At 53.4% G+C, this 27,592-nt stretch overlaps 12 protein-coding genes across 12 annotated transcripts; 6 read left to right on the plus strand and 6 right to left on the minus strand.

Moving 5' to 3' along the window:
• Positions 1-16: 16 nt before the first annotated feature.
• On the minus strand, positions 17-454 carry NEUTE1DRAFT_44257 (uncharacterized protein; the record flags this gene model as incomplete). Its single annotated transcript, XM_009853281.1, has 1 exon — positions 17-454. One exon carries the CDS (start codon positions 452-454, stop codon positions 17-19), a length of 438 nt encoding a protein of 145 aa, XP_009851583.1.
• Positions 455-1,294: 840 nt separating this feature from the next.
• Positions 1,295-2,440, minus strand: NEUTE1DRAFT_123501 (uncharacterized protein; the record flags this gene model as incomplete). The annotated part of the gene is made up of 1 exon (XM_009854382.1): positions 1,295-2,440. One exon carries the CDS (start codon positions 2,438-2,440, stop codon positions 1,295-1,297), a length of 1,146 nt encoding a protein of 381 aa, XP_009852684.1.
• A 340-nt stretch (positions 2,441-2,780) lies between these two features.
• NEUTE1DRAFT_130870 (uncharacterized protein) lies at positions 2,781-5,982 on the plus strand (the record flags this gene model as incomplete). The annotated part of the gene is made up of 4 exons (XM_009854383.1): positions 2,781-3,112; positions 3,180-3,367; positions 3,440-5,275; positions 5,388-5,982. 4 exons carry the CDS (start codon positions 3,033-3,035, stop codon positions 5,549-5,551), a joined length of 2,268 nt encoding a protein of 755 aa, XP_009852685.1.
• Positions 5,983-6,353: 371 nt separating this feature from the next.
• NEUTE1DRAFT_66248 (uncharacterized protein) lies at positions 6,354-9,558 on the minus strand (the record flags this gene model as incomplete). Its single annotated transcript, XM_009854384.1, has 3 exons — positions 6,354-6,893; positions 6,966-8,713; positions 8,766-9,558. 3 exons carry the CDS (start codon positions 9,305-9,307, stop codon positions 6,595-6,597), a joined length of 2,589 nt encoding a protein of 862 aa, XP_009852686.1.
• Positions 9,559-11,174: 1,616 nt separating this feature from the next.
• On the minus strand, positions 11,175-11,607 carry NEUTE1DRAFT_117608 (uncharacterized protein; the record flags this gene model as incomplete). Its single annotated transcript, XM_009854385.1, has 1 exon — positions 11,175-11,607. A coding segment is annotated over one exon (429 nt), but the record flags the coding sequence as incomplete, so codon positions are not given.
• A 1,289-nt stretch (positions 11,608-12,896) lies between these two features.
• On the minus strand, positions 12,897-15,613 carry NEUTE1DRAFT_123505 (uncharacterized protein; the record flags this gene model as incomplete). Its single annotated transcript, XM_009854386.1, has 6 exons — positions 12,897-13,234; positions 13,294-13,671; positions 13,743-14,543; positions 14,599-14,745; positions 14,811-15,359; positions 15,437-15,613. 5 exons carry the CDS (start codon positions 15,494-15,496, stop codon positions 13,492-13,494), a joined length of 1,737 nt encoding a protein of 578 aa, XP_009852688.1.
• A 1,929-nt stretch (positions 15,614-17,542) lies between these two features.
• Positions 17,543-18,411, minus strand: NEUTE1DRAFT_84939 (uncharacterized protein; the record flags this gene model as incomplete). The annotated part of the gene is made up of 1 exon (XM_009854387.1): positions 17,543-18,411. One exon carries the CDS (start codon positions 18,409-18,411, stop codon positions 17,572-17,574), a length of 840 nt encoding a protein of 279 aa, XP_009852689.1.
• Positions 18,412-19,258: 847 nt separating this feature from the next.
• Positions 19,259-20,659, plus strand: NEUTE1DRAFT_45455 (uncharacterized protein; the record flags this gene model as incomplete). Its single annotated transcript, XM_009853342.1, has 3 exons — positions 19,259-19,350; positions 19,739-20,444; positions 20,522-20,659. 3 exons carry the CDS (start codon positions 19,259-19,261, stop codon positions 20,657-20,659), a joined length of 936 nt encoding a protein of 311 aa, XP_009851644.1.
• Positions 20,660-22,040: 1,381 nt separating this feature from the next.
• On the plus strand, positions 22,041-23,112 carry NEUTE1DRAFT_123508 (uncharacterized protein; the record flags this gene model as incomplete). Its single annotated transcript, XM_009854388.1, has 3 exons — positions 22,041-22,259; positions 22,311-22,461; positions 22,533-23,112. The coding sequence occupies 2 exons, from the start codon at positions 22,328-22,330 to the stop codon at positions 22,915-22,917; spliced, it is 519 nt and encodes a 172-aa protein (XP_009852690.1).
• Positions 23,113-23,994: 882 nt separating this feature from the next.
• NEUTE1DRAFT_66258 (uncharacterized protein) lies at positions 23,995-25,697 on the plus strand (the record flags this gene model as incomplete). The annotated part of the gene is made up of 2 exons (XM_009854389.1): positions 23,995-24,217; positions 24,314-25,697. 2 exons carry the CDS (start codon positions 24,045-24,047, stop codon positions 25,503-25,505), a joined length of 1,365 nt encoding a protein of 454 aa, XP_009852691.1.
• A 5-nt stretch (positions 25,698-25,702) lies between these two features.
• NEUTE1DRAFT_102410 (uncharacterized protein) lies at positions 25,703-26,016 on the plus strand (the record flags this gene model as incomplete). The annotated part of the gene is made up of 2 exons (XM_009854390.1): positions 25,703-25,794; positions 25,845-26,016. The coding sequence occupies 2 exons, from the start codon at positions 25,703-25,705 to the stop codon at positions 26,014-26,016; spliced, it is 264 nt and encodes an 87-aa protein (XP_009852692.1).
• A 612-nt stretch (positions 26,017-26,628) lies between these two features.
• Positions 26,629-27,535, plus strand: NEUTE1DRAFT_43906 (uncharacterized protein; the record flags this gene model as incomplete). Its single annotated transcript, XM_009853263.1, has 3 exons — positions 26,629-26,952; positions 27,069-27,274; positions 27,397-27,535. 3 exons carry the CDS (start codon positions 26,629-26,631, stop codon positions 27,533-27,535), a joined length of 669 nt encoding a protein of 222 aa, XP_009851565.1.
• Between the last annotated feature and the right edge of the window lie 57 nt (positions 27,536-27,592).

Below are 27,592 nucleotides of genomic sequence, written 5' to 3' on the forward strand. Positions count from 1 at the left end.
CATCAGCATGCGTCCATCATGGAACCCAGGCAAGCCCTGTGGACAATAGAAAGCACTTACACAGATACGGACCTCCACCCACATCCACGAACGCAATTTCCACCTGCACATCGCCCGCCGGAATCCTCCAGACCTCCTCACTACGGACCACCCCATAAAGAAACACCCTCCACCTCCCAATCCGAGGAAGCGTCAACCCATTCAAGACCACATACCGGCTCCAACCCTCATCTTCCACCGGAATCGAGCTCAACTGGACGTTCACAGCAGTCGCCAAAGGGCTGGGGGCGTCAGAGTTGGTTGCGTAGGCATAGACCTGAAGACCGGTGTGCTGGCAAAAGGCCGGCAACTGGACGACGGCGTTGTTACAGGCGTCATCGGAGGTGTGGATAGGGGTGCGCAAGGGAACAATGAGGCGCGCAGTGGAGGACATGGGTGGTGGTCGCCAAGACATTTTGGATTTTCGGGTTTGGTGTTGTGGTTGGGGTCGTGTTGTTGAGTTTCAGCAGGGTTTGCAAATGAGGAAGGTCAATGGTCATTTGGGTGGGAACAAGAGTCCTTTAAATACGGTACTGGGCGTTGGTTGACGGAAGACTTTGGGACTCGTTTAGAAAGCGGTAGCTGCATGATTCAAGGGAGAGGCGGTTGTGATTCATAATCACATCCATTGACGATAGGATGGGTTTGCTCGGTCAGGCCGTGGCTGCATGCTCTGTCGTGATCCACTGCTGCCTCGCATTTCGCGGGCTAGAGGTAGCTTCTTGGTCATTACGGCCTGTGTTGCTCACGATTGTGGCGCTTGATCTATCCGGATGTCCGAAGTCTGCTGAACAAATATGTAGAGGTATTTGTGCATCGGAGTTAGTCGGCAGTTGGGCGCGGGAGAGATTGGAGACCATCAGTGACGAGTAACGAGTGCCGAGGAAGGAGTGATAGGCGATGAGTGATGATTGCCGAGCTGCTACGCTGGCGAGCGGTCGTAAAAATCAACCGAACGCATCAGCCCGAGTCGTTTAGAGATTCTTCCATTTAGGAACTGCCTAGAATTCAGATTCAAGGGTAGACTGAAGATGCTTGGATGCGTGATAAGAGTATGCCCGGGGTGTATTGTATTAAGCGTAATGTGTTTGGTTTATTTTGACGACCATTTGCCTGGGTCGAACTTAGTATTAGAAGTTCCAGTCACTTGGTTGTTTTGAGAAACCTGGGAGGATGTCGGTTAACACGCAATCGTTGACACGACATAAAGGGGGAGGCATTGACTGACAGAAGATCTGGAAGGGAACTACTACACCTAGAAACATTCTACCCCAGCAGGCGCACCGAACCATGTCCCTAACTCATCCACATCCACCTCTTCTTGGTCTTTCTTGGCCATGAAGAAGTCGGTTAACTTTTGTGTCTCCTCCTCCTCTTCCTCCGGCCAATCCACCTTCACCCCTCCCTTGGTTTCCAACATGTCTTTTGCTGTTCCCCAAGAGAATCGGCATTCAGGACCCCAGCCGAAAACCGGATGCATGTTCTGCTTGAGCCAAGAGACGCATTTGCTGTCGGAGGGGTAGCCAGAGCCCCATGCCATCGCTTCGTTTGTCTCCACCTCCTCTTCCTCGTCCTCCTCTTCTGCTGCTTTTGGCGAACCGTTTTGAGTTTGTGATGGCTCGTCAACATCCATAGCATCTGTGCCATTTGTGCCTGTTGTATCCCCTCTCTCCAGCTTTGCCCGCTTCTCAAGCCCAGCCTCGTCGTCCCTTTTCCTCTTCCGCATCTGCTTACTCCGATCCGCCCACAAGACCTCGAGCGCAATATCTCTTGTAACCTTGGCCACTACTGACGCCGCCGACACCACGGGGTACAGCGAATCAGCCTTCTTCGCGACCGTAATCTTGGCTGTCGGGAACACCCGTTCCAACTTCTTTTGATATGCCGCCGGCTGTCCAATCGTGTCGATAAAGATATCCGTAACATTGACGCCCCGTTCGTAGATACCCTTTATCAGAGCAATGGTGGCGTCCATGGCTTGTTGGTTGAGGTTGTAGATCTGGGCTTTGCTGGCTTTGAGCATACCGCTCGAGATTGACAACGGACTCAACGACGACGTTGCATACCCGCAGTTGTCGTGTAGCTCGGTATCTTTGGTGCAGAGTTCCTTCATTAGGGATAGGCGAACGGCAGGAGTCAGGACTTTGGAGTCGTCAAAGCTATGCTTCTGTTTTAGGAGCGGGTCGGAGAGCGTGAGAGGGAGGTAGAAGGCCGAGTAGACCATGGGGCCAAGGACAGGACCACGGCCGGCTTCGTCAACGCCTAGGCAGCATGGGGTGTTGTCGGCGAGGAGTTGAGGAGGAATTGGCGAGAAGTAGGTTTGAGAAACGCCGGAAAGGAGGGCGGGAGGGGAGATGGTTGGGGGCAGGAAGGGTCCTGCTTCGTCTTGGATGTCGGCCATGGTGGCTGGTCGTTGGGGTCGGTACGGGCTGTTGTTGTGACTAATAGTGGTTTTTATTGTGAAATGGAGGGCGGATACGGTTGTGCGAAGACTCGAGGCGCTGCGTGGGCAAGAATTGGATGCTTGTATGAATTAATGGTTGTCACAGAAAACAAAGTTGACGTTGGGGAACGCGTCTGGTAGCGCGCCGACCAATGACAAGCTCCATGTCTCAGAGCTGATGCCCCACTCCCGTCGAGCCCAAGGTCTCCACACCCTGGAGGTGGTCTGGTCTCCCCGTCACGGTCTCTTTCCAGTGGGCAACGGGCACTGCAGAAGCACGACACGCCCAGCATCAACACCTAAGTAATCTTTCCATTGAGAAACCTTCAGCAGCATCCCGCCATCGATTATTTGCCTGCTGCTTGGTTACATCTCCATTCAGTTGTGCAATCTGCTGTTAGTTGCCTGCTCCTTCGGCCGCCCGCGCAAACACTTCAATTGCTCTCTTCACACTTAGTACACACGCACCCACGTGCAACAACACGCGACAAGCGACTGAAGGGCGGACGAAAGTCAGCATTATCCCGACGACAGACAACAAATCAACAAGATGGCGCCACGGCCGTCAGGAGCGCGGCGCAGTCTGTTCCCCGAGCCAGAGCATGTGTACGAGTTGGGAGTTGCTGGCCGGTATGCGCTCACGGGTCTCTCTCTTCATCTCTCCGAGGATACCTGGGTATGCTAACAGACTCTCCAGCAAAACCGGTGTCACCCTAAAAGACTCGGGCATCCGCGACGAACATGGCATGCAACCCCTTGAGGACCTCTTTTCCTCTCCCCACAAGCCGACCGAGGACCGCGATGAAGACGAAGGCGAAGACGACGAAGACGGCGGCGCCTCGGAGGATGGTAGGGCAGATAGCGAGGACATGGACATCACCACAAGTACGTTTTCCCAACATAGTCACACGGACATCCAACACGCCGCGTGATTGCTGACTCTATTCCGTGAAATAGCCTCCGGCATCGCCCCAGCAGCTCTCCTTAACGGCAACGCCAGCCGACTTCCCCTCCCCGTCAGCCGCACCAACCGATCCCCGGTCAAGGTTGTCGTCAACTCGCCCGCGCGGAACCGTCTAATGGCGCGCAGCTCATCGCCCACTCGCGGATCCCTTGGCGCCAACAAAGAAAACTACGATCGCGGTTCCTCTTCCCAGCCTGCAGAAGATATCAACACTGCCAGGCGGAGACTGAACTTTGAGGCTCTGAAGGCTGGTGGACGCTCCCTGTCTCAACCGACTACGACGAACGGCGTCAACGGGCTAAATGGCTATCACGATGAAGCGGAGGAAGAGGAGCAAGAAAACACTGCGGTGCCGGATGAGACTGATGCGTTCATTGAGGAGTCTATGGCCATGTTGGAGGATAACGGGGAAGTTGAGGAGGAGCAGCGGGCAGACCAGGAAGAGGAGGAACCAGAGGAAGCTCCCGAAGCTGTGCCTGTGCCCGCCGCCAAGAAGAAGCCTGGAAGGAAACCCAAGGCCAAGGAACCCTCACCAGCACCCGCAGCGGTAAAGCGTGGACGGAAACCTGCTGCGCCCGTAGTAGAAGAGGAGGAGCGGGAAGAAGAGAAAGACGCAGAGGGAGAACCAGAAGAAGTCACGCCCCAGGTTGCTGGAAAGCGAGGAAGGGGAGCCAAGGGCAAGGCCGCAGCCGTGGAAGAACCGGCCCCCGCAGCCAAACCAGGCAGGAAACGGCGCACCGTGGAAGAACCTGCTACCGATGCTGAAGAGTCCTCCTCCAGTCGCCAACCCAAGCGCCAACGTACCGAGACCGCGCCTGCACCCGCCAAAGGCAGAGGAAGGCCGAGGAAATCACTCACCCCTGCGCCAGAAGAAGTCAAGGAACCAGAACCAGAACCCGTTCAAGCCGGTCCCTCGCGATCCAGGGCCGCCAAAGGAAAGGGTAGAGCCCCAACCCCCGCCGCCGAACCCGTCAACGAGAAGGTCACCAAGGCCACCAAGTCCACGAAACCGAAAGGTGGCCGCAAGCGCCAACCCTCTCCCGCACCCGCCGCCGATGCCGATACCTCCATTGCCATTCCCCGCGGCCCTCCCCTCCCCAAATCTCGCGGTCTCGTCATCAACAGGCGCGAAGTCCCCGGCGACAGCAACGCCATCATCCGCACCCGTTCCGGTCGCCACTCCTTCAAGCCCCTCGCTTACTGGCGCAACGAGCACGTCGACTACGAATACGAGGAAGACGAATTCGTCGCCGACCACGCTCCCAAGGCCTCCAAGGGATCTAGTGCCGGGGAGGTGGCGCGCAAGAGGAAATTCGTTCTGCCCACCATCAAAGAAGTCGTGCGCGTGGAAGAAGAAGTCGTGGATTTCTCTCGCAGCCGTGGCCGGGGTACCAAGCGCGGTGGCAACAATGCTGCCGCTGGTGGCACCTCCCGCCGGGCCCAAAGAGACGAAGACCCTTCCCCTCCAGAACCCTGGGAACTCAACCCCGGCATTCTCGGAGGCGATGTCGTCACCTGGTACCCGCAACACGAGTTCCACCCGCCCGCGTTGGACGACGAGGTCGAAGTGCAGGAGAAGCAGCTCGCTATTTCGGGCCGAGCCATTCGCACGCAGAAAGTCAAGGACGCGGCGTTTAGGTATGCCAAGACGGTCAACGAAGGCTTCTTTGGCGCGGGCGTGGTGGATCTGCCCCCCGGAGCGGTCAAGAGGCCCAAGAACTCACGTAAAATGTTTATGACCTTTTTTGTGTATACGGGGAGAGTGTTGGTGACAGTGAATGAGACGGTGTTTAGGATTGGGAAGGGGGGGATGTGGTTTGTGCCGAGGGGTATGTTTTTTTCTTCTTTTTCTTTTTCTTTTTTGGCCATCACCTTCCCACGCTATTGGTACTCTGATATGTTGTTGACGGAACTGACACTGACACTGACGCACGAAAACAGGCAACTACTACTCGATTGAAAACGACTACGACCAGCCTGCTCGCGTCTTCTTCTCGCAAGGGTGCGAGGTGCAGGTTAGGCCATCCTCGGAGGGCGAGGAAGGTGTCAGTGGGGCAGAAAACTCCATGTTGGACACATCTGCTGCCGCTTCTGCTTCTGCTTAGGTGATGGCATGTTTGAATGGAGTCGAAGTATACAGGGGGAGTGAGTTGTTCGGATGCTTGAACCTCCCTTGTTTCGCTGTTTTGGGCGTAGTTCAATCAAGCAATTGTTGGCTTTCTTTCCTTGTCATGATAGTTGCTGGTTACCTACCTTAGCCTGTCGTTCGCTCTACCGGTCGGTCATCTTGGTCTTTGAGTGTCCGGCATTTCTTGGGTCCAATTCTTCGCTTGTTATTTCGTCTTCTTGTCCGAGTTCCCGGTTTTTCAGGTTGTGCAGTCATTGGGAAATCTCAGTGTCACAGAAGTGACATAAACACACAAAGATGCTTGCTTGAGTACCTTTCCTACTCCCTGCTATTCATTTCCCTGTCGTCAGTGTTCACAAGCCGCGCTGTCAGGTTACTTACCTCTCTGCTCTGCTTCTGCTGATTGGGATTGGAGTTTAAAATGGGGTATTGGAGGGGGCGCTTTTCTCCTGTTTTTGTTCTTGTATTACATTGGCTCGAATCTTATGTTTTCTACCGTTCATGTCCTATTATAGATTGCTGTTGCCGTCGGCAGCATTACCGGATTGCTGCGCAAGTGGATAAGCTGAGGCAGGCTGGAAACTATAGATATCAGAAGCAGGCTTAGTAAATTCAAAGATGGGAGCGAACATTGTCATTCACATGCGTGCTACAAACTCGTCTGCCATGATGTCCATTACGTTCGACGGTCAGGTTCTCCTGAGGCTGAGGGCACCAACTGGCACGTTCAGACACAAGCGGAAAAACCCAGAAGCTCAGTCTCGAAACTGGAGATGTGAGGGACGTGTAGAGTAGACGTTAGATGAACCCAAATGATAAACCAAAAGGGATAGCAACTCCTATATCTAGGTAAACAACAACATGAAGTGACTTTATAGCTTTCTATACCATACCAACCCACCCAGGCACTAACACTCCTACAACAGGTGATCATCCGCTTGCTGGCTGTAACTCGGTACACTCAACTCCTTTTTTCCCCACTTGTTTCCTTCCGGACAGGGTTTACCTCTCCGATATCATCTAGATGTCATCCTCAGCCCGCAGCCCTGTCTCCTTCCTCTTGCCGTTGCTATCCAGCGTATCCATGCTGATTCCACTCTCAACTCTCTGAGCGTTCTTTGGAGGCATCCCCAGAGCCCCCCTGGCTCCCTCGTGGTTCTCCAAAAAGTCCCTCAACTTGGCCTTGCCGATCTCCATGCCTTGTGTGGAAGCGGCATTGGCCATCTGCATCATTGGCCCAAGGAGGTTGAGGCTGTAGGCGACGTAGGTGCCGCCGCTGATAAGCAGGAGGAGGAGAAAGAGGATCGGGTTACGGAGGACTGTTTGCGGTTGGTTAGTGCTCGGGTCAAGAAGAGTAAAAGAAAGAGAAAAGGCGGAGGAGGAAAGCTTACCCATAACGAACTCGTTCCAACCCAGGACCAACAACACAGCATAAAAGTAGAGCGGCACCTGCGTGATCCCGCCAATCGCGCTCCTCTTGGCTTCGACATACACTCCATCTGCCATCTTCTTAAACCTCACCACCAAATCCTGCTTCTTGGGCTCGCTCAAAATCGTCGTCTCCTCCTCGAGGGACTTACCCTCGTCCTCGTCAACGCCACCAATCGGCGTCAGGTCCTCTTCATCACCTGGCTCGACGCCGTGCGGTTGGGGACCGACAAACTCGATCAAGTCCGGAGGGGCACTGGTGGATGTCAGGCGGAAGCGGGATAGCAGCGGGACAAGACCGAGCGTTGACTCGCGCGCGCGCGTGTAAATCCCTTCGATGTCATCTGACGGCCGCCAAATGCGTGGTACGCCATCTTCGTCGTAGCGGAACTTGTCTTCGAAGTTTTCGCGCAGCTTCATGAGAATGTTGGACTCCATTACTTCTTCTTCGATCTTCTCGCGCAGCGCGACCCAGGACTTGCGGCGGAGGCGCCAGAGGCCGACTTGGACTTCATCGTCGCTAGCTTCGAAGCTCTTGGCGCGATCGGTAAACCTGCCCTCGGCTTCACCCACGATGCTGATAAAGGCCTTCCATACGCGATCCCAAATGTCCTTCTCGGTAGCGGGCTTCTCACCAGACTCCGGAGCACCAGACCCTCCACGACCGGACCCGAGTTTGTTGAATTCCAGCCCAATCGCGTCGCCTAGGCGGGACTTGACCCACCGCTCTACACGAATCGCCAAGCGGCGCATCTCCTCCTTGCGCAAGCGCGCAGAGACTTCGTCGAGCTCCTTTTCAAAGATGAGGTACTGTGGCTTGAAGTTGGACCAGGCCACTCCGGGGATGGCGAGGGACTGCGCCTCCTTCTTGAAGATTTCAAGAGTCTTGGTCTTTTGCTTCTCGACAATCTCGGCGAACTCGTAAGCACCGCCCGCTTTTTGCCCTGCCTTGACAGCGTTGGTGACGGCATCGGAGAAGGCAGTCACGCCCGCCTTGTGAGCGGCGGTGAGATGGGCTTGGTAAAGAGCCTTGAGGCGGTTGTCGATTTTGTCCTCGAGCTCGGCGCGCTTCGTGGTGTACACGCCCTTGTGGTAGCGAGAGGCCTGAGTCTCAAAGTTCTTGACGCACTTCTCACGGGCCTCGGCGCCGATTTGACCGAGATCGGGTAGGACGGCGGGCTTGCCGGCGCGGGTGGACTCGGCCTGTTGTTCTTCGAGGGGAGCAATGGCGGCGTCAAAGGCGATTTGCACCTCGCGCGCAATCTCGTCACAGCGGAACTGCGCGAGAAGTTCTTGTTGCGTGGGCAAGTCGAGATCCTTGTTGGAGACGATCTGATCCCAGATGCCCTCGGCGTAGATGGAGAGGCCGTCGGCAGGGATACGGCGATGGTATTCGGGGAGGAAGACGCCGCCGGTGAGTTCTTGGTCGTCGGTGGCATCTGAGTCCTTGTTGCGGTGGCCGGCAATGAAGCGGGAGCCGAGATTTTCAACCTCGGAGATGAACTTATCGGGTTGCAGGATTTTGTGCGGGAGGGCGGCAAAGGCAAAGTCGAAGTAGTCCTCGATCTTGGAGTTCTCGAGGCCGGCGGGCTTGGAGATGGAGGACCAGATGTGGGTCAGATCCTGGATCAAGGTGTTGCGCAAGTTTGCGAGAGGGGTAACGCCGATATGGTCGCGGATAACGAAGAAGAGGAGGGAGCGGGTTTGGTTTCTAAACTGTTAGTAAGTGAACACCGATTAGGGGCGCATCACAGGAAACCTACTGCTTATCCTTCAAGAACAACTGCATATTGACCTCAAAAACAGTCTTGAGCAGGCCCATGTTTGCGCCCTGGTACAGACCAACCTGGTGTTCCCAGATGTTGACGATCAAGACCTCACTCGTAGCAAGGGCGAAGAGGGCACTCTTGCGCTCGAAATCCTGGTCCTCGCCACGCTCGCGACCATCGGTACCTTCGACGTCCATGACCAGGATGTTGTCGGCCATCTTTCCCTCGTTCTTGTTCTTGGACATCCAGATGCCCTTTGTAGTCTGGCGACGCTCTCGCTCGGACATGACGCTGAACTGGGTGCCGAACAGGTGGTTCAGAAGGGTCGACTTGCCGGTGGACTGGGAGCCGAAGACGGAGATGAGGTGGTAGTTGAAGCCGGCCTCGGCAACGTGTGTCTCGTTGAGGTACTCATTGAGGTTGGTGTTGTATTGCTTGTCCTCGTTGATGACCTGGATGCCGTGTTCAAAGTTGTGGGCGTTGCTGTCGGGCGACGACCCGTTGCCGTTGTCGACGGCGGCGAAGTGGCCGTTCATGGCGGTGGTTTCGTGATGTCTAGTATGATGCGGCGCGTGGTTGGTTGTCTGGCTGGGGTGGCGGCCGGGAGAAGAGGACGGACGACGCGACGGGGAGAGGGCGGGTAGGTAGCAACAAGACAGACTGAGAGAGAGGAAGAAGGAGAAGTGGAAGAAGAAGGGAATGGGTGGTGGTGATATTAGAAAGTTGGCTGTACAACAGCAAAGAAGAAGAAGAATAAGAAGAAGAGGGGGGAGGGGAGGGGAGGGGTGTGGTCCGACTTGGTGGTGCTTCTAGTGTTGCTGCTGCTGTCCCGTCGTCGTGGACCACACGCTTCGGGCTGAGGAGGGGGTGGTATCGAGTGCCAACTGTCAAGCAGAGAATCGAGGCCCAAAGGGTGTCCAAAGGGGGAACCTACAAGCTGCCCGTCAATGGATTGGATGTGGGTTCATGGTCTGGTCGCTTCTCAGAATGGAGCTCTCACAAGATGATGTGGATCGTTGCTGTCACTCGCTGACAGGGGAACGACACCTCTTGGCGGCTGCAATGACATGCATTGAACACCTGGACAGTGACATGTGTGGTCTGTGCACGGCAAGCTATCCTTAACAATTATCGCTGGGAGACGGATGACGTCCATGTGAACATGCAATCGATCGGATGGATGCCGGCGTGTCAAAAAGTGTCAGTTTGAGAGGACTCACAAAGAGAGACATCACGCTATGGGGGTTTCAGTTGTCTCGACCTGACATTTCCACGTGTTGGATGTGAGTCTTGAGACCAGCTGGCTGGCTTCTGTCAGTCATCATGTAGTTTTCTCCAGCTTTAGCGACAACTAATCGCTCTTCATTTCGTTATCAGCTAGAACATGTTATGGATGGCGTCTTTGCGAAATGCGATCAACAATGGCCATTTATCACACGAGACCACTAACAGATTTCGCATTGGGCTTCTCTTAAATCTGTTAGTAGAGGGCCACGTTGCTTCTAATGTCTACTTTAGGCCCCTAGAATATCTTTGGCCGAGCATCAAACAATGGACCAACGCGCTCTTCATCAATCCTAGCATTGAACAGACGACTGGTGCCAGACCATACCCACACCACATCAACACATTTTGACATTTCAATAATGTTGGGTTTGACGGTATCACAAAGACACATGGATGCGCGATGAGTACCTGATACTCGAAATTGATATGCGGACTTTCACATGTTCGGTTTCTGAGGACCATTCGCCAGCCAAGTCGAACATCCAGTGCCAGCTACGCATACAGTCCAGTACTGGTTTGTTTGTTAGTTCGAGACATCGTGTCAACTTTCCTATGCGTTTTCATGGCTAACTAATGTATAATCTTACCTTGGGCACGCCATCTCTAACATTCAAAATGCCAAATCAAATCCAACTGATACTTTTTAATTTATCCATATAACCTTTAGGCCTATTCGAAATAGATTTTGTCTAGTACACTATGTTTATTGTACAGCAGGAGTGCCTGGTGTACCAAGCTAACAATCAAACCAGCATTGGACTGTACTTTGCAATAAGCTTCTTCATAATGGACATGGCGCCGCCGCGATACCCGCCTCCAAACAACGCATAGTGGTTCAAATGGTGGTACCTGTCGAGCCCCATTAGCAAAACACACCCCTCACAACATCTCAGCAGGCAGGTCAGATCACCGCAACACTCACAGCTCATACAAGGCAATTCGATCCTCCCACTCCTCTTTTGGTTCCTGCTTCGGCATCAACTCCCCATACTCCTTCCAAACCCCCCCGCCAAACCCGCCAAACATCTTCATGATGCCCAGCTCATACTCCGAGTGCCCATAAACCGCTGCCGGGTCATAGATGACCTCCTCAACGCCCCCTTCCTCGGAAAACCTACCCCGTCCCTGATTCCCACTCCACAAATCCCCATGTATCAACACCGGCGTCACCTTTCCTATCGTCTGTTCCCCCAAAAGTCTGGGCACCACCTTTGATGCGACCTTGTCCACCGCGTCGCTCAACTCTTTGCTTTTTCCATTTATCTTCTCACCTTCTTTCAGCACATGGCGTAACCGGTTTTCAGCGTAGAACTCTGCCCAGTCCTCCTTCCAGGTATTGTCCTGCTCCGTCGCTCCGCAGTATGTAGGGACGGGAAAGCCGAACATGGGCTTGTCGTACCCCTCGGGGATCGGGGCGGGGATGGTGTGCATCTTGGCCAGCTTTGCTGCAAATGATTCACCACTGCCAGATCTGGCCGAACCACCGCTAGAGCGGAGATTGAGGAAATCAGTCACCAAGAAATGCTGGTTAGAGTTGGAGGACATGGTCCCGTTGGCATAAGAGCGTGGACAGAAGGAGGGGATGGCGGAATGGATCGCATTGAGGGAGTGGTGTTCCCCAAGGAACATGGCGGCGGCGTCGGGACCGGTGCCGGTTTTGACAAAGTATGCCCTTTTGTTGTTGTCATCAGGAGTGGTTATGAGGAGCTTATAAGTCGAGGAGAAGCCGGAGCCGCCGTGGGACGTGATGCTGGCGGAGGCGGAGTTGGGATCCAGGGCCAGAGCGCGGAGGATGGCGGGATCGACGGTTGGTGACATTTTGGTTTACGGGAAGGGCTGGCTTCCGGATGTCGGGTTTCTTCGTTGTAATGAGAGGAGGGGATGCGCCGTTGCACCGTTAAACGGGGCCGTTGAAAATCGGAGTCGGGAAGGGAAAGGCATGCATGACGTCACGCGCCGAGGGTAGCAGTGGGAGCGGACGCCGAACGGAGATCACCCAAACACTCACTGGCAGCGTTAAAGGAGTCAGCTCACCGCGATCATGTGCCCACCGAAGCGGTGCAACCCGACGCAACCACAGGATCATGCTGAACACTGGTTAAAGATACGTAGTAGGTAAGCGAGAAGTATGGCGGTGGCTGAGTGTAGGCAACGTACTTACCTCTAGCTGAAGCACCGTCGATCGTTCTGCCCTGGTAAAGAAAGAGCGCCCCCAGCTCCCGAAAACGACACGGAAGGGGATGGGCCGTTATAAAGGGCATCAGACTGAAACATCGCGAACACACGCCACTGCAGTGCTTTCGGTCAGAGACATGGGCTCCCCAGCAACATCTTAGATAGCCTGCCGTTGGCTCTCCGCGGGGCTTCTGCCAGATGGACAGAGTTAGGAGGTTGTGTCCCGCAAATAGGTACCTAGGTAGGTACCTAATCAAGCCGAACATGTGCACCCTGAGGTTTGGCTATCAGGGAGCAGGTTTTGGCTCAGCTGGCTGAAGAGATCCTCCCCAGTGGAAGTTTGCGGATACGGAAAGGAGCCGTTAACGAACAACCCGCTACCATTGTTGTTGTTCTGAGTGCCACGGCCAGAATGAAATGACTGGAAACCCGATCCCGAGTTGGTGTAGGCAACTCGTGGACTGTTGGCGCTTGCAACAGAGTTCTCGAGGGTTTGGATCTCATCTTCCAGAAGCTTTATCTTGAGGTATACAGTTGAGCTGCGCGAAGGTAGGGCTGCACTTGATGTACGAGCTCAAGGACATTGTTGAGCATGTTCTTGATGGGCACTGCTACGAAGAAGTAGGAAAAAAGCAAGATAAAGAGGGCAAGAATACGCAGTGCCGAAGGTTGAAAAAGTCATTCTTTGGATTGCAAGCTCAACAGATCTACTGTACGTGCTGAACATTGAACTGCCCGGTGGCTGGGAGCGATTGGCATGTCGACTCGAAGGTAAAACCGGTCCGTCTTCCGAACGTTTGCTAATAATCCTTCTGTCTTCTGCACCAGTCGTTACTGGAAAATGAAAAAAATAAAAAATGCAAATGTCGCTTTCCACCCGGGATTTCAATGCCGCGTCAACGAGGCTGGGTTTAGGGTATATGCAAGTCGATTTCGACAGTGAGCCGCGTTGTCGGTTGTGGTAGCACCGAAACTACCGGCAGAAGCTCATGGTTTCTATGCTGTTAAATGCCTGGGTTAGCTCTTGGCCGATTGGCTATCGGAAGGCAAGGGCTCCCACTCTAGTTTTGATGGCCATAAGGCGTTGTTCAACCGGAGGTCCTCGTTTCCTCATCAATTGAAGCAACGACATTTTGCAGCAAAGTAGTTGCATGCCTCTACCGTTCACCGCGCCGGGAATATCTTCCGGCCGGTCCATGTGGTTCCTGATCTGGTGTTATGGTAGAGGGATCGAAAAATGAACCTAAACGTCATCCTATCAAGGCGACGGACGCCTTCCTCCAGAAACCATGCTTTCAGGAGTCCGAGGAGTAGTGACGGCGATGCGCGTTGCGCTTACAGGGTCTGGGCGGCCTTTGGACGTCCCGGCCCTCAGTGGATCAGCCGAAGGCATGGTGCCATCCTGGCGGATGAACATTGACGGGAAGCGAAGTTCAAGCTGTCGGACGTTGGGCGTTAGTCAAGCAAGTAATGACAAGGTGCAACTTAGGAGGGCAGGAAATAACCTACGTCGTTAACGAGGTTGGCATACTTCATACCGACATGGTCGGCAATGTACCGAAGCCGGCCCTTCACCCAAATGCGCTGCTCGTCAGTCGCCATATCATGGTTTTTGACACAAGTCAGGGCCCAGACCAGGAACCAAGCTGGAAGGGCCTTGATCGCATCCTCGTGACCACAAACGAAGCCAGAGCGGTCAGTATCGTTGCCGAACAGACCCTGTTGCTTGGTGTGCCATCCGAGATGGTATGGAACCGAGGAAATGACGTCGGCAATGGTGTCTTCACAGATGGCTTTCGACCTGGCATACTCGGCAGTTGTGCGATAGTCGGCGGGCATGTTGAGCCATGCTGCTAGGCGGATGCCGAGGGAGGCTAGCACAAGGCGTATGGTGCGCGCAGTGTTCCATGTACGGGCGGTTACAAAGTCGGGGTACATGTCCACACGGCCGGGGAATACTTCGAGTTTGGAGTAGTTGTTCGGTCGCCCAGGTGATAAACCTACCTCCTCGTAGGATAGCCAGCATAGCGTCTTGAAGCGTAGGTTTGGCGGCAGAGCAAGAAGACAGGAAGCTATCTCTTGGTCTAGCGAATACACTCGATGGGCCATGTTTTGCATCAGTGCGATATTCTCGACGGTCCGCGTGATACCATTCAATAGAGCAGCTGCCTCGGCTCGCAGTTCACTGGCTCGAAGGGCGAAGCGGTGCATGGCGGCACCAGGCAAGAGATGGCTCCCATCATCTATGTCGTCCATCCACCAATCGGACCCTAGTGGCGGGGGCGTACCCGATGTTAGTGCGCGGCCGAGCTGTGTATGCCTGCCGTCAGTATGTGCTTGTCTGGGGAGAAAGCGCGGTTCGTACCACTTGGTGCCTCACTGCTTGGAACAAGAGCATTCCGGTTTTGGTGCTGCGCATTTGTTCTCGGCCTCGCAGCTTGACAATCTGAATTGCTCCGTCAACGTGTGAACGCCATGCCAGCATGCGCGACTCCTTGATCGCCGTGATGCTCTGTTCAAGCCAACCGTTAGCGGATGGGCCACGCAGATGGAGAAAGTCGCAGTTGACAGACGAACCTCGTACAAACCCAGCAGAAGCACTGTAGCGAGCGTTGCATCGGAACTGGCAGTGGCGGGATTCCCCAGGGCGGCATGCGTCTTTGCCAGGGCCACAGTGTGTTCTCGGAGAGAAAGATTGGTGAGGTTGACATTGTTTGCTTTTTCTCTATTCCCGAGGGCGGCTATAGCACAAGCATTGAAGGCGCTTCGGAGGGCGCTATCGGGGGGTGCGCAGTCGATCAAAGGCACGAGGTAGTCCATATGACCATGTGGCATGTGGCCCAGCGGCACGTAAAGGAAATTGGAGGCAAAATAGCAGAATGCGCGTTGAGCGAGGGGGACTGTGAGCGTCGCGATGGGATCGGGCGTTTGTTGTCGCGTGGGAGACGGACGGGGGCTCGGCAGGGTCGAGGTGGTAGTAGAGCGAGACTTGTTGAGAGCTTTAGTCATTCGGCGGACGGTAGACTTTGTCTGGTCACGGTGGACGATCTCAAATTCGTTTCGATAGCCGGCGCATTCACGCTTTGACTTTGCGCATTGCTTGCATGTTGGTTTACCTTCATCGCACTGCGAGAAGGGGGGAAATCGGTCAGTCAGTCGTCCGCGCAAGGGAAAAAGCCGGGGCGTGCAAGAGCACGACGTACCTTGATACGGCGAGCGCGACATGTTCGACAGCCCCGCGAGGGCTTTCCGCCGTAGACCATCTCGAATCGATCGACATAAAAGGCAATTGAACTGGAAAATGGAGGGCGGAGGAGTTGAAGTTAGATGAGAAGAGCTTGACTTTAGCTTGCCGTTGGAACATGAGGTGTGGTTCAGTGTTGGAAAGAGTTGCCAGGGAAGGGGAATGCCGGCCTGGGGTCCTGTCTGTCGCCAGGAGTTGACCGTTTGAAGTGTCTTGGATGTGACGCTACAGTGTACTGGGATCTAGGGTCGGCGGCGGGGGCCTGGCGGCCTGCATGCTGCGGGGCTCTTTCAACGGTCGATGTGTGGATGATGAAATCGATGTTGACATCTTCGTCCAAGATTCCAGATCGGTCAAGAGACGTGATGGCTTCGTAGTATAAGATCTGCTACTGGTGGGTGCGGTCTCAATGGCGACGATTGGGCTCCTTGGCCCGCCGTTGGCTCACTGGCATGGACGGTCGGCTCCTGTGTTCTCTGAGTTTCACCACCATGACGCTGAAGACCTGATGGATGGCTGTCTCTAGCGTTCTGGGGCTGCCGAGGTGGATTCTGCAGGGGATGTTTCAGGCGCCAACGTTGCTTCGGCTGCTTCCATGGCTGAGCGGGCTATGTTATTTCTGAACGTCCGGCTTTCGTCCATCCTTTTCGTTCCTGGTAACACCGTTGGTGATCATTAGCTCTGACTGCCTTGCCACTTTTCTTGATAGGCAACTATATCCGCCCTGTAAGGACACTTACCTACTTATAGCCAAGGTACATTCATTCCTCCTGTACGTCACACGCTGCCATACTTCTGCGTAGGTAGCTGGACATTGAGACTATCGATCGGGACTGAGCGTCGTGTGTCCAGTGCTTAGCGTCGTCTAAGAATGTAGTGTAGCGAGGCATGTAAGTACTAAGCCTCGGTACGGTAGCGTAGCGTCGTATCGGTGTGCGGGGCTCGACGAGACGATCGGCCGACTAGTGTCCAAGTTGTGTTGCACCCGACCTGGTGAGCGTCGACGGGACTCGCCCCGTTTTCGTAGAATGGAACTCAAGTTTGAGAATTCGAGAAGGAACAATGAACATCATGATGCTGTTTCATTGAGCGACACGACGGAGTTCGTATAACGAAGCGGTGACGCCGTACGTAGGTAGGGAAATAGGGAAACGAAAAATGAACAGCCGAAGAATGGCCGCCGCGGCGCAATTGAAATGTACTATGGTGACACAGTACAGTACACTAGATTCGAATAGGTAGCGTCGGGTGCCAGTGCGCGGAACTCGCCAATCGGATGGACGGTTTGTAAAAGTGGAACTTCCCGCCCCGATCGACCCGCGGCCTGCCGACTGCCGATCACCTAGACAGGTCGCGCGGCCATCCCGCACTTGCGGAATTCGAGCGAGGACGAGTCAGTGTTACTACCGGCATCACGCTGTCGGACCCACTGACCATTTCCATTTATCACATACACTACAATCGCCAAGTTGACTACGTATAACAATACATAGAGGTAGGTAGTTATTGAGATTAAGCCGATGTCCCGCTACGCTAAAGATGGATGGTTTGATCACTGGAGTACCTACCTTACTTAGTGTAGCTGTGTGTATATGGCTACTCGAATCCAACCCCTCTTCCCCAAACTTCAAGCGGTATCATCCTGTAGTGTAAAGGTATTCCATTCAATTACCGATGCGAGATGTTCTTCTCTGAAAAAAGGAGGTGAGCAGAGTTTCTTGTCAAAGTGAAAACCTTCGCAAATGGTTATGTATTAGCTCTGTACCCCGAGCGAAACACATACTACACTAACCTGGGGCCAGAGCCGACGCGGTACCTCCCTCCTGGTGCTGTTTTTGACAGCGAGCAAACTAAAAACCGATCACGTTTGTTGGCTCGAAACCTTTGGTCAGCTTGACCAGGCGTTTCGATATCAAGTCAATGTCGTTTCTTTGATCATGGAGGGTTAAAACTAGCCCGTATAGGTTACATCAGATGCTAATGATCATTGTTTGACCATGAAATTATACATTTTGAAGTACCGCGTCGTCTTTGGCGCCATCTTCCTCTTCACTCGTACCGATATTTTCCCCCCAAGGCTCGGTAGTCTACTTCTTACTCCGGGTCCTCCCCCGTATACCTTGTATCAAGCGCCCTGCGGTCAAATACCATAAAGCTGAACACGCCCTCCAGCTCCTTCTCCACCTTTCCCAACCTGCCATGCGCCTCCGCCATTCTTTCCGCCATCCTGTCTACCGGGTTGGCATCTACCAGGGCACGCACATACAACATCCAGAAAGGCGCCACAGGCTCCATCTTGCTCATGTCAGGCACCATCCAGTTCGCTTGATCGGGAGCTTGGACAAGCGGCGCCGGAGTGGGATTCGGAAGGTCGTTGTACTGCCTCCACAGAACGAACTCGAGGTTGTTGTTGTCCCACCAGTGGTACGTCTCTTCAATGTACTCGTTGGCCACGGAGAAGCCGGAATCGGCCATGTGCTGCTCGAGCAAGGGGCCGGGCTCGCGGATGTCGATTTGTTTGCGCTGCATCACCGTTTGGGGGACTCGGGGGTTGGGAGGGTCAGGAAAGTCATTGAAGCGTAGGATCCTTTCGCCTTTTTGCGTCTGCTCCGACATGGGCACCGGCTGACCAGCAGCCACGGCAGCCTCGGCGTCTTGGGTTATATCGACACGTTCAGTCAGCATGTATTGCTGCCTAGACAGCGTCGAGTGCAGGTCCTGCCATTGTGCTAGGCTGTCGGGCTTGGGGTTCGAGGACTGCAGGGACCTCAGGATGGGGATGCCCCGGATAGACTGGTCGAGGCGACGAACGTGCCGCACACGGGTGAAACGGTGCGTGACGGGACGCGTCTCGGTGTAGCCGTGGAGGACCGAGCGGGCTTTGGTGGTATCGGCTGCAGGCACGACGGTGATGAGGAAGACTTCGACGGGCATGTTGAATGAATACCACAAGGAAGGATTCCGATTGGTAGGACGGAAGCAAGGGTCCCTGACAGAGAGGTGCAGCTCAAGTTGGGACGGGAAGAGAGAGTGCTGGCGGAAACGGGAGCTTGGGCCCGGATGCCGTGAATGACCACTTGTCGGTCCGGCGTGCCCCACTATGACGATCCGCGCCGGCGCAGGGGGTGTGTATTGTTTCTTGATGACTTGTTGATGTTGTTGTTACCGGTGCCTGGCTCGGTGCAGGGTGCAGTAAAGAGGCGCAGGACAAGAAGACAAGATCTGGGTCTGGGAGACTGAATCGAATATACTAGCGAAGATGCCAAGAGAAATATCGCAGAATCTACGTAGGTATGTTTCCGTGGGTGGGATGGTATTCGCAATCAATCAATAAGATACCTAGTTTTGGTTATCCCAGGTCCGGCTGGTGGAAGGGAAGAAAACTGAAGCGATGGTAGACGCAGGGGGCACAGCCCAGTTGGAGCTTGAAGCTTGTTCAGTGCAGTGCAGGAAGGTCCCAAAATATTCCTGTCCTGGACGAGACTGACCAATCAACGGACTCAAATAGGGAGCCTTCAAGTGGAGTCTCGCCCTACATCTGCATTCAGTTCCTGCAGTGCCTGCCGGCGGGGAAAAGCCCCCCCAAAAAGGAGCACAGGCCCCTGCATCGATCACGGGCAATGGCTCTTCCCGTCTTACCCACCAAAATCGGCATTCAGCATACGGCATCGGCGCTTTCATGCTTCGTTCCGTCGAACCCGCCGGACGGATCTTAGATGTCTCCCGGACCTGGATCGAGAAAAGACGGGCGCCACTCAATGCTTCTGGAAAACACTCGCCGATGGTTATTCACGCCAGGACCCCACGTTTCAGCGCAGCATTTCCGGCGCTGGAGCTGAAGCGGAAGGCTGAGCCTGGCGATGAGGTACTCAGGTTTTGTGCGGCACGGAATGAAGCCATCGATGAGGCAGAGCTTCCTTGAGCAATGAAGCTCTCTCGTTCAGAGAGTAGGTATCTGGTTCGTCCAGAAATGGCCTATCTCGTGTTCAGGCGGCGGCACGGTTCATTGGGGTCTATCAGACACACGAAACAAATAGGTAGAGGTATCCTGCGTCCACTCGCTTTCCATGTTCTCCTTCTTGTGTGCCTGGCTGTTCTGCTCTCTTTTCATCCACTTCCGTTCTTTTACACATTCTTTTCAAATCCACATCTCCCATGACATCATGGCGGACCCTGACATGATCAACGCGAAATGCTACAACCCGGGTCATTCCAATCTAGAAGTAGCATACCATCCGCAGAGGCAGGGACAGCCCAGCAGCTTTGGAAATTTTCCCTCTTATGCTACGTCCGGGCTAGAAGGCGGAGCTGATGCCTACCCGCAACAACCCCAAGACACAAAACTGCTTGGATTGTCAGTGCCAGTATTCTGGACGGTTGTCATTGGGTTAGTCATGTTGCTCGCTGGAGCCATTGGCGGAGGCATAGGCGGCGGTCTGGCTGCAAGCCAACACTCTTCACAGTCCAAGGCATCACCACCATCATCCTTGTCCATCTCCGGATCAAGCATCTCATCGACCACGACAACAGCAACAATCGCTAGTCCACCATCGCAATCAGAATCAGCCTCTCCTCTACTTACGACGACGACATCGCCAACGACCACCACTGGCACGCAGTTAACCGCCTTCGGTCCTTCGCCCGCTCCAAGCGACAACTGTCCCTCCGTTAACAACACCCAATACACCCCCCTCGATGCCTCAGGAAACAGCATGACCGTAGCGATTAACCCGGGCGGCCTTACAAAGGTTCAATCCTTCGTTCGCATCTGTAACAGGAACTATCCGGCCGGAGCACCCCACGGCAACCCAGACACTTTGGACATTATGAAACTTTACCTGCCTACGCTGGAAGCGTGTATTGATGCTTGCGCAACGTACAATATTGTTTACCAGGAAAACAGGCCGCAAAGACCGGGAGGAGCACAGGATGGAACAGATATGGGACTGTGCAGGAGTGTTGCTATAGTAAAAAACGGTGAGTGGCAACAATACCAAGTTTACCTAGGGTACTTTCGCACACAAACATGCTGGTCTTGATCAAGGGGAACACCCAGCTAACGAGAAGCCGTTACCGTCCGATACCGACAGAAGGCGATTATTGCTACCTCAAGAACGCAACGGGGAAAGACAACACCTTTGGAAATCCGGACAGGTATTCCGTTGGCGTTTTGCTTCTCTAGAAATAGACACGACCTCATGCGTTCACAGACTAACGCTCTGTTGGCACTATCCTGCCTGCGCGATCAATCCCCCACAGTCTGCGTTGGGCAGGTAGCATTCCAACGGGTCGAGTTGGCAACAAACTTATGAGAAAACATCGCTCTTGGGAGATTCGTTGACTGATGCATTGGATTACATATCATGGAGGCCATCTGAGAGGCTGCAAATTCCCTACGAAACTACCGCCTATCAAAGCCTCAACTGCCGCAATGATCAGCTTGACCTCACCTGTCGAGACGACTTTGCCGCCAGCCGCGATGCCTGCCTTGACGTCACAAACACGCTCACAGGCGAAAACTTCAAGAAGGACACGCGCTTCATTTGTAAAAGAGACAACAAGGGCGACCAAAGTTGTATATCCTGGCAGGATGCGTATCTGAGGCGAGCAGACAAAACTCAAGGGCCCGGCAGAACAGCTGATTGTTCACTGCCGATTTCCAAGGGATGGGAAATACATGGTAAGCAGGCTGACGAGGAATACTCGCGAGGATGGGGGAAGGGAGGAGCATGTACGGTACAGTGTTTGGGTAATAGGCCTGATGGATGTGCGTAGAGGTAAAGCTCTTAAGATGGAAGGGATAGGAGTAGATAGGAGTAACTGGAGAGGAATGCATGGAGAGAAGACGACAGGAAAGCCCAGGAGAAACGATAAGCGAACGGAGAGTACCCTAATTGATGATATAGTGCATAAGCATAGACCGACATGGACATGGGTTGACGGGCGTATAGTGCTGACAGTGGTAGCACCAATGCCACTTTACATGTGCGGCTCGCAACTACCACTCTTCACCGGTGCAAATAATCCTTCGACAGGTAACATCAATGGATTTAGTGGTTTGATCATTTACTCGGCACTTTGAGTCGACTAGGTACCAAGCGTACTGGCTCACCGGCACCACATCGTACATAAATGTGTCCGGAGATGAGATTTTCACACTACGTGCTGCGCTCCATGGCCTTCCCATAGGGTCAAGTCAATTCCCGGGGTTGGAAGAGACTTACTCAGCATGCTTACTCAAGTTGCCGAATTAGGAAACTAAAACGGCTCGGAGTTTAGCTACTACAGGAAAACCGATCACGGGGCATGAGAAGGATACAGAGTACGTTACTCAGCAATATTGGCTTGAAGTATTGAGGCTCATGCGAGGTCAGCAAGTTATCCATGTCAACCAAGGTTTGTGACTGATGCCACGATACGAAGACCATCACCAACACCAAAGTGTAGCCCACGATGACACTCTGTAACATGCACGTGTGTCGGATGGGTCAAATAAATGGTTGACTGTGTGTCATACACCCTTGCCGAGAGGCTCATACACCATAGGTCTCGAGTGTAGATGGCTATTTTCTGGACAAGAGGTGCCGACGACTCGACACTGAGAGGCCTGGTTATGGTGGGTGCATCTCCGCCCGGGTCTTTGGTCATATCGAGAAGATTCGTGTATAAAGGTTAGAGCAGCCGCCCGAGTTTGGTCTGAAGATCTCACTTTCATCACCATCCTCCGCGACAAAATCCTGAGAAGTAGCCTCAACCAACCGGTTTGAAACCCTTTACAACCGGTAGGCTCAAGATAATCTCTCCGTTTTTGAGCCAGAACTAACGCACTTCAGCAGAAACAAGATTCAAGATGCTCTCCAAGCAGATCCTCGCCATCAGCGCCATCCTGGCCGCTATTGCCTCTGCCAGCCCTGTTCCAGCTCCCGCTGAGGATGCTCTCATCATCATTGAGCAGACCGAGACCGAAAATGGAACCATCACCTGGTAAATTACCCCTTTTCATCCCCTTCACGTCCGCACCATAAGTGCACGGCCACTAACACCTCTCCTGCTAGGTACGGCGATGAATCGACTCCTATCACGGCCCGCTCCACCTCGTCACCGGAGCTCGACAAACGCTGCGGCTCCAACGCCGTGACCTGCTCCGGTTCCCACCGGGCCTACGCGCCCGTGTGCACCAACTTGATCAACGGTCTTTCGAGCCAGACCATCCCGCAGTCTCCTCGCTCGGTCTGCTTGAGCCAGGGCGGCAACCAGTGCTGCATCAGCTGGGCGAATGTCGTCCAGGATGCGCAGTTCTGGTACCTGCAGTCCGCGGCCCGGAAGGCGCTGAATGGCTGTGTTAGCGACAGCTATGTCAGTGCATTGACCAGGGATACCTTGATTGGAAATACTTGCACTACCCAGTGCCTTTCTAATCGCGCCACTGGTTGCTCCTAGATAGGGGTGTGAGATATCGCGGTTGAGAGACGGCTGAGTGCCCCTGGGGATTGGCTTGGAATGGAGGTGACTTGGTCTGACAGGAACACAGGATGTTGATGGAGAGCTTGAGATGGAAATTAGGGGATGAACGAGGAAGGGCTTGTACCTACCTCTAGATAGTGTACCTTACATATGACACATCTATCATTCACCAGATTGCCTCGTTTGGATAAGATCAATTCGATGGACGTCGCCTTCCTATTTCAACTCATTGTGCGCGGAATCCACTGTGGTAGAGGTACTTGGACTGGACGCTTCGTTCCGTCCCGCGTTTGTTCGGTCACGAACCGGGCACTGCAGTCGAAGATGACATCCATGGAACAGTTGGTGAAGCTGCAGCTGGAGTGGTCCGGGTGTCGCTCGCCACTGCAGTGGACAGCGGGAGGGCAACCACCCGACACTGCGGTCTTGGCATCGCAGGCCGCTAGCACTAACAATGCAGGACCTCAGTGTTACTCGCTGAAAAGACACCATAGAGACGAGAAAGTCGCGTGTCGCTTACCCTATCATGTATTCTAGATAGACGTAAATTTGATGAAGGGCCTATCCTGAGACATTCTTCGTTTCTGCTTGAGTTGAAAGAGGCGAGTGTCTTCAGCGAGTTGTCGAGCTCATTGGCGAATTTGTTAGTGCACGCCACGTACAGTCCAGTGCTGGTTTGTTTGTTGGCTTGGTACACCAGGCACTCCCACAATATATATAGTGCATTAAACGAAATCTATTTCTGATGGTCCCAAAGCTTACGTAGATAGATTAAAAGGCATTAGCGGGGTTTTATCTAGGATTTTGAATGTTAGAGATGGCGTAGCCAAGGTAAGATCATGCATTAGTTAGCCATAAAAACGCATAGGAAAGTTGACACGAGGTCTCGAACTAACAAACAAACCAGTACTGGACTGTACATATCGCGGAGCGGGGTCAGGAACAAACCCGCTATTTCGGGGGGCCGACACCGACTTCCCCCGCACATGTTTCCTGCTGCTTCATCGTGGGCTTCAGGTTTGTGTACAAGACCGGGATGACATCAACGCAAACGACCGGACCTCGAGAACCACTTCCTCTTGTCCAAATCGCCGCAATCCAACATGGGATCACACGAAGCAAAGGCCCAAGCGTTCTACGGCGCCGTCATCCACTCGCTGTCAACGCCTGGCCATGACCTTGAGATCCTTCCTGCCGCCCTTTTGATCGTCGAAGCGCAGGGCGTAATCACTGCCTTTCACAAAGATGTGAAGCCGGGAGAGGTTGGCAGCCTCATGTAGGTAGACCTTCTGATGATACTGATAATCAGTCTCGTATCAAATCTTCAACTACCTCTACCTACCTACCTACCTACTAATACATCAACCCCTAGAGACACCGCCACCACAACTCTTCACTATCTCTCCCCTTCCCAATTCATCATTCCCGGTTTCATCGATACACACAACCACGCCCCCCAATGGGCCCAACGTGGCCTCGGACAAGGCCAACACATCCTGGACTGGCTTTCCGCAATCACCTTCCCCAACGAAGGTCGATTCCGCGATCCCTCCCACGCGCAGCGTATTTACTCCTCCGCTATCGATGGCTTCCTTCGACAAGGCATCACCACCGCTTCCTACTATGGCTCCATTCACCCCGAGGCAACCAACATTCTCGCCGATCTCTGCCTGGCCAAAGGCCAGCGCGCATTCGTAGGGAAATGCAACATGACGCGCAACTCCCCTGACTATTACCGCGATGCGTCAGTCGAGCAGTCCCTTCGAGACACGGAATCCTGCATCACCCACATCCGGAAGATTGACCCCGAGGGAAAGTTACTGAAGCACGTCCTCACTCCTCGCTTTGCCATCTCCTGTGACGCCGAATGTCTTGCTGGCCTCGGACAAATAGCAGCCAAGAACCCCGACCTGCCTATTCAGACGCACTTCAACGAAGCAGAGCAGGAGATTACCGCTACCCGCGAACTCTTCCCTCAGTTCTCTTCCGAGGCCGACCTTTACGACCACTACGGCCTTCTGACCAAGCGGTCCATCCTCGCGCACTGCTGTTACATGGCCCCCCACGAATTTGACAAGCTGAAAGAGCTGCAGTGCGGCGTGGCTCATTGTCCGATAAGCAACATGACAGTGGGCGGCGGGTTCATGGCCGCTCCTATCCGGGAGTTTCTCAACCGCGGAATCAAAGTCGGTCTGGGGACTGACAGTGGAGGAGGGTTTTCTTCTTCGATGCTGGATGCGATAAGGCAGGCCATGATTGCTAGTCATGCGCGGGAGGTTGAGTCGAAGGGGAGAGATAACGGGTTGAAAATTGCCGAGGCCTTTTACTTGGCAACATTGGGAGGGGCCGAGGTTTGTTGTCTCGAGGACAAGGTGGGGAATTTTGAGGGGGGGAAGGAGTTCGATGCGTTGGTGGTGGACTGGCAGAGGGACGGGGTGATGACGATAGTAGAGGAGGAGGACGAATTGGGTACGGTGTTCGAGAAGTTTGTGATGACAGGGGATGATAGGAATATTGTGAGGGTGTTGGTGAAGGGGATGGTGGTGAGGGAGGTGAAAATATGAAGGCGCGCATGATAAGAACTACGTAGTGGAGATGGCCCGTCGTGGATGGTGGAAGGAACAATGTTTTTGGAGCAACAATGAGGTATGGATTGGAGCTGGAGAAGCTTAGCTTATGTTCAGTAGGTCTTTGATACACTTTTGGGTCGAGATTCAAAACACTTCGAAGCTCAAACAATGCCTAACAGACTCTAGCTGATATGTTCTTGGCTTATTGTGAGGCATATAGGAGCATTACAACGGACTTTCTGGCCAAGGCGAGCGGCATTATGCTGTTTATACTACCTCCAGGGTTTTTTTACAATCACTTCACAAATCCACATTCTTGCTTGCATGCGGTAGTACAATACCTCTAGATAATCCAGCTGGGAGAGAGTTTTCACACATGTACAGCGCTCGCCCAAACATCTCATACAGTAAAACATTGAAAGGTTCATTATCAGTTGGAACCTGGAATTCCATAGGTACTATCGTCCGGATCAAAATAGATGCGACCAACCAACAGGTTAGGTAAACCAGTCCGCTACCGTCCCCCAAGACGAACAAAAGAAAGAAAAACACAGAAAAAAAGAAAAAAAAACCAGAAAAAAAAGGCCATTGCAAGACTGTGATAGGGATTAGAACAATTCGAAAAGACATCGGCTAGAGTTCCATTTGGATATTTCTATTCAGGAATTGCCTAGAACTCAAGTCCAGAGGTGTAACAAAGACACTGGATGCGTAGTAGGAGTATACCTCTACCCAAGGTTTAATGTTGAAGGTCTCAACTATTTTGTGCAGGACCACCTTCCGTAAGTTCCGTTTGCCTTGGCGCCCATCAGGTTCACTAGGTGCATTTAAGGCTCCCCTCATCGGCCTGGCACTCATATTCACTGATCTTTCCTTCACAGGCACTCCCATTCACTGCACTTCCCTTCACCGGCACTTTCTTCCAGTACTTCTTGGCTGCTCTTTCCACTTTCAGAAGTATAAGAAATGGAATTCTGTCCCTTCCAGCTCAGTCCCAACCGCACATTTCTTCCAAGTCCCGTCCATTCAGACAAACTCGCCCAAAGGACTCGGCAACCGCTTCAACTTCGACACACATCCCTAGCCCGCGTCCTCAATCTCTTGGGAAGATTTCAAAATGTTTACCTCAGTCCTAAAGTCCCTTGTCGTCAGCGGTACCCTCGTTGTCAGCCTTCTAAACCCGACCGCTTTCGTCCTGGCCGCTCCCAGCCCGGCTATCGCTGATCCCATTAGCACCAGCCCCAATGTCCCTCTCAGCCCGGAAGACGCTTTAGCTGCATACACCCGCTACGGTCCGTTAAACAACCGTGAGGACGAGGGCTTGGCCTTGAACGCGAGGAAGGACCCACCCAAATGGACGGGCGGTAACAACGAGGTTATTCACTTCTTCAACTGCCAGAAGAGACCCAACTGGGGTCATGGAACCGATTCCTTGGTTGTGGTATGTTCGCTTTCATTTGTTTTTCCTCAGACAGGTTCCAGTCTTGCAGCTCCGGAGCCTCCGGGTGTGACTTGCAAAGGTAACAGCTGTACTGACAAAAACACAAACAACAACAGATCTGCGAAGACGACAAGAACTGCCACGACCTCAACTACCTCCCCCCGGACGACTCTCTTTGCCTGATGGACCGCTTCGACGACGACGGCATCTTCCATGTCTGGGAGGGCTCGGTGCAGGGATGCCTGTTCATCAACTACAACAACATGTTGAGCTGGAACATCACCAAGGATGCGCAGAAACAGGCGGACTTTACCACTGCTGGGTGAGTTGTTTTGTTTTCCTTCCTTTTTGCTGTGAACTTTTGAAGGAATTGGATGAAGGCGGGGTAGAATGAATTTGTGTGTTTAAGAAGGATGAATGGCTAACATTGAGTGATGCAAATAGTTTTTTGACCTCTGATACCTTCGTCTACCAGGGTTTCAAGGATAGTAAGCCCAAAGGTTTGGCTATTCCCTTTCGTGACTGCCAGAGTATTTATTACTTCACGCTTCGGAAGGATCTGCAGCTTGTTCATGGCAACTGAGGGTTCGCCCTCCCGGATGGAGGCGGCCAACGGTCAAGTCTTCGCAGTAGGTTGTAT

This window comes from Neurospora tetrasperma (genome assembly GCF_000213175.1).
Source record: "Neurospora tetrasperma FGSC 2508 unplaced genomic scaffold NEUTE1scaffold_4, whole genome shotgun sequence".
Classification (NCBI taxonomy): Eukaryota; Fungi; Ascomycota; class Sordariomycetes; order Sordariales; family Sordariaceae; genus Neurospora; species Neurospora tetrasperma.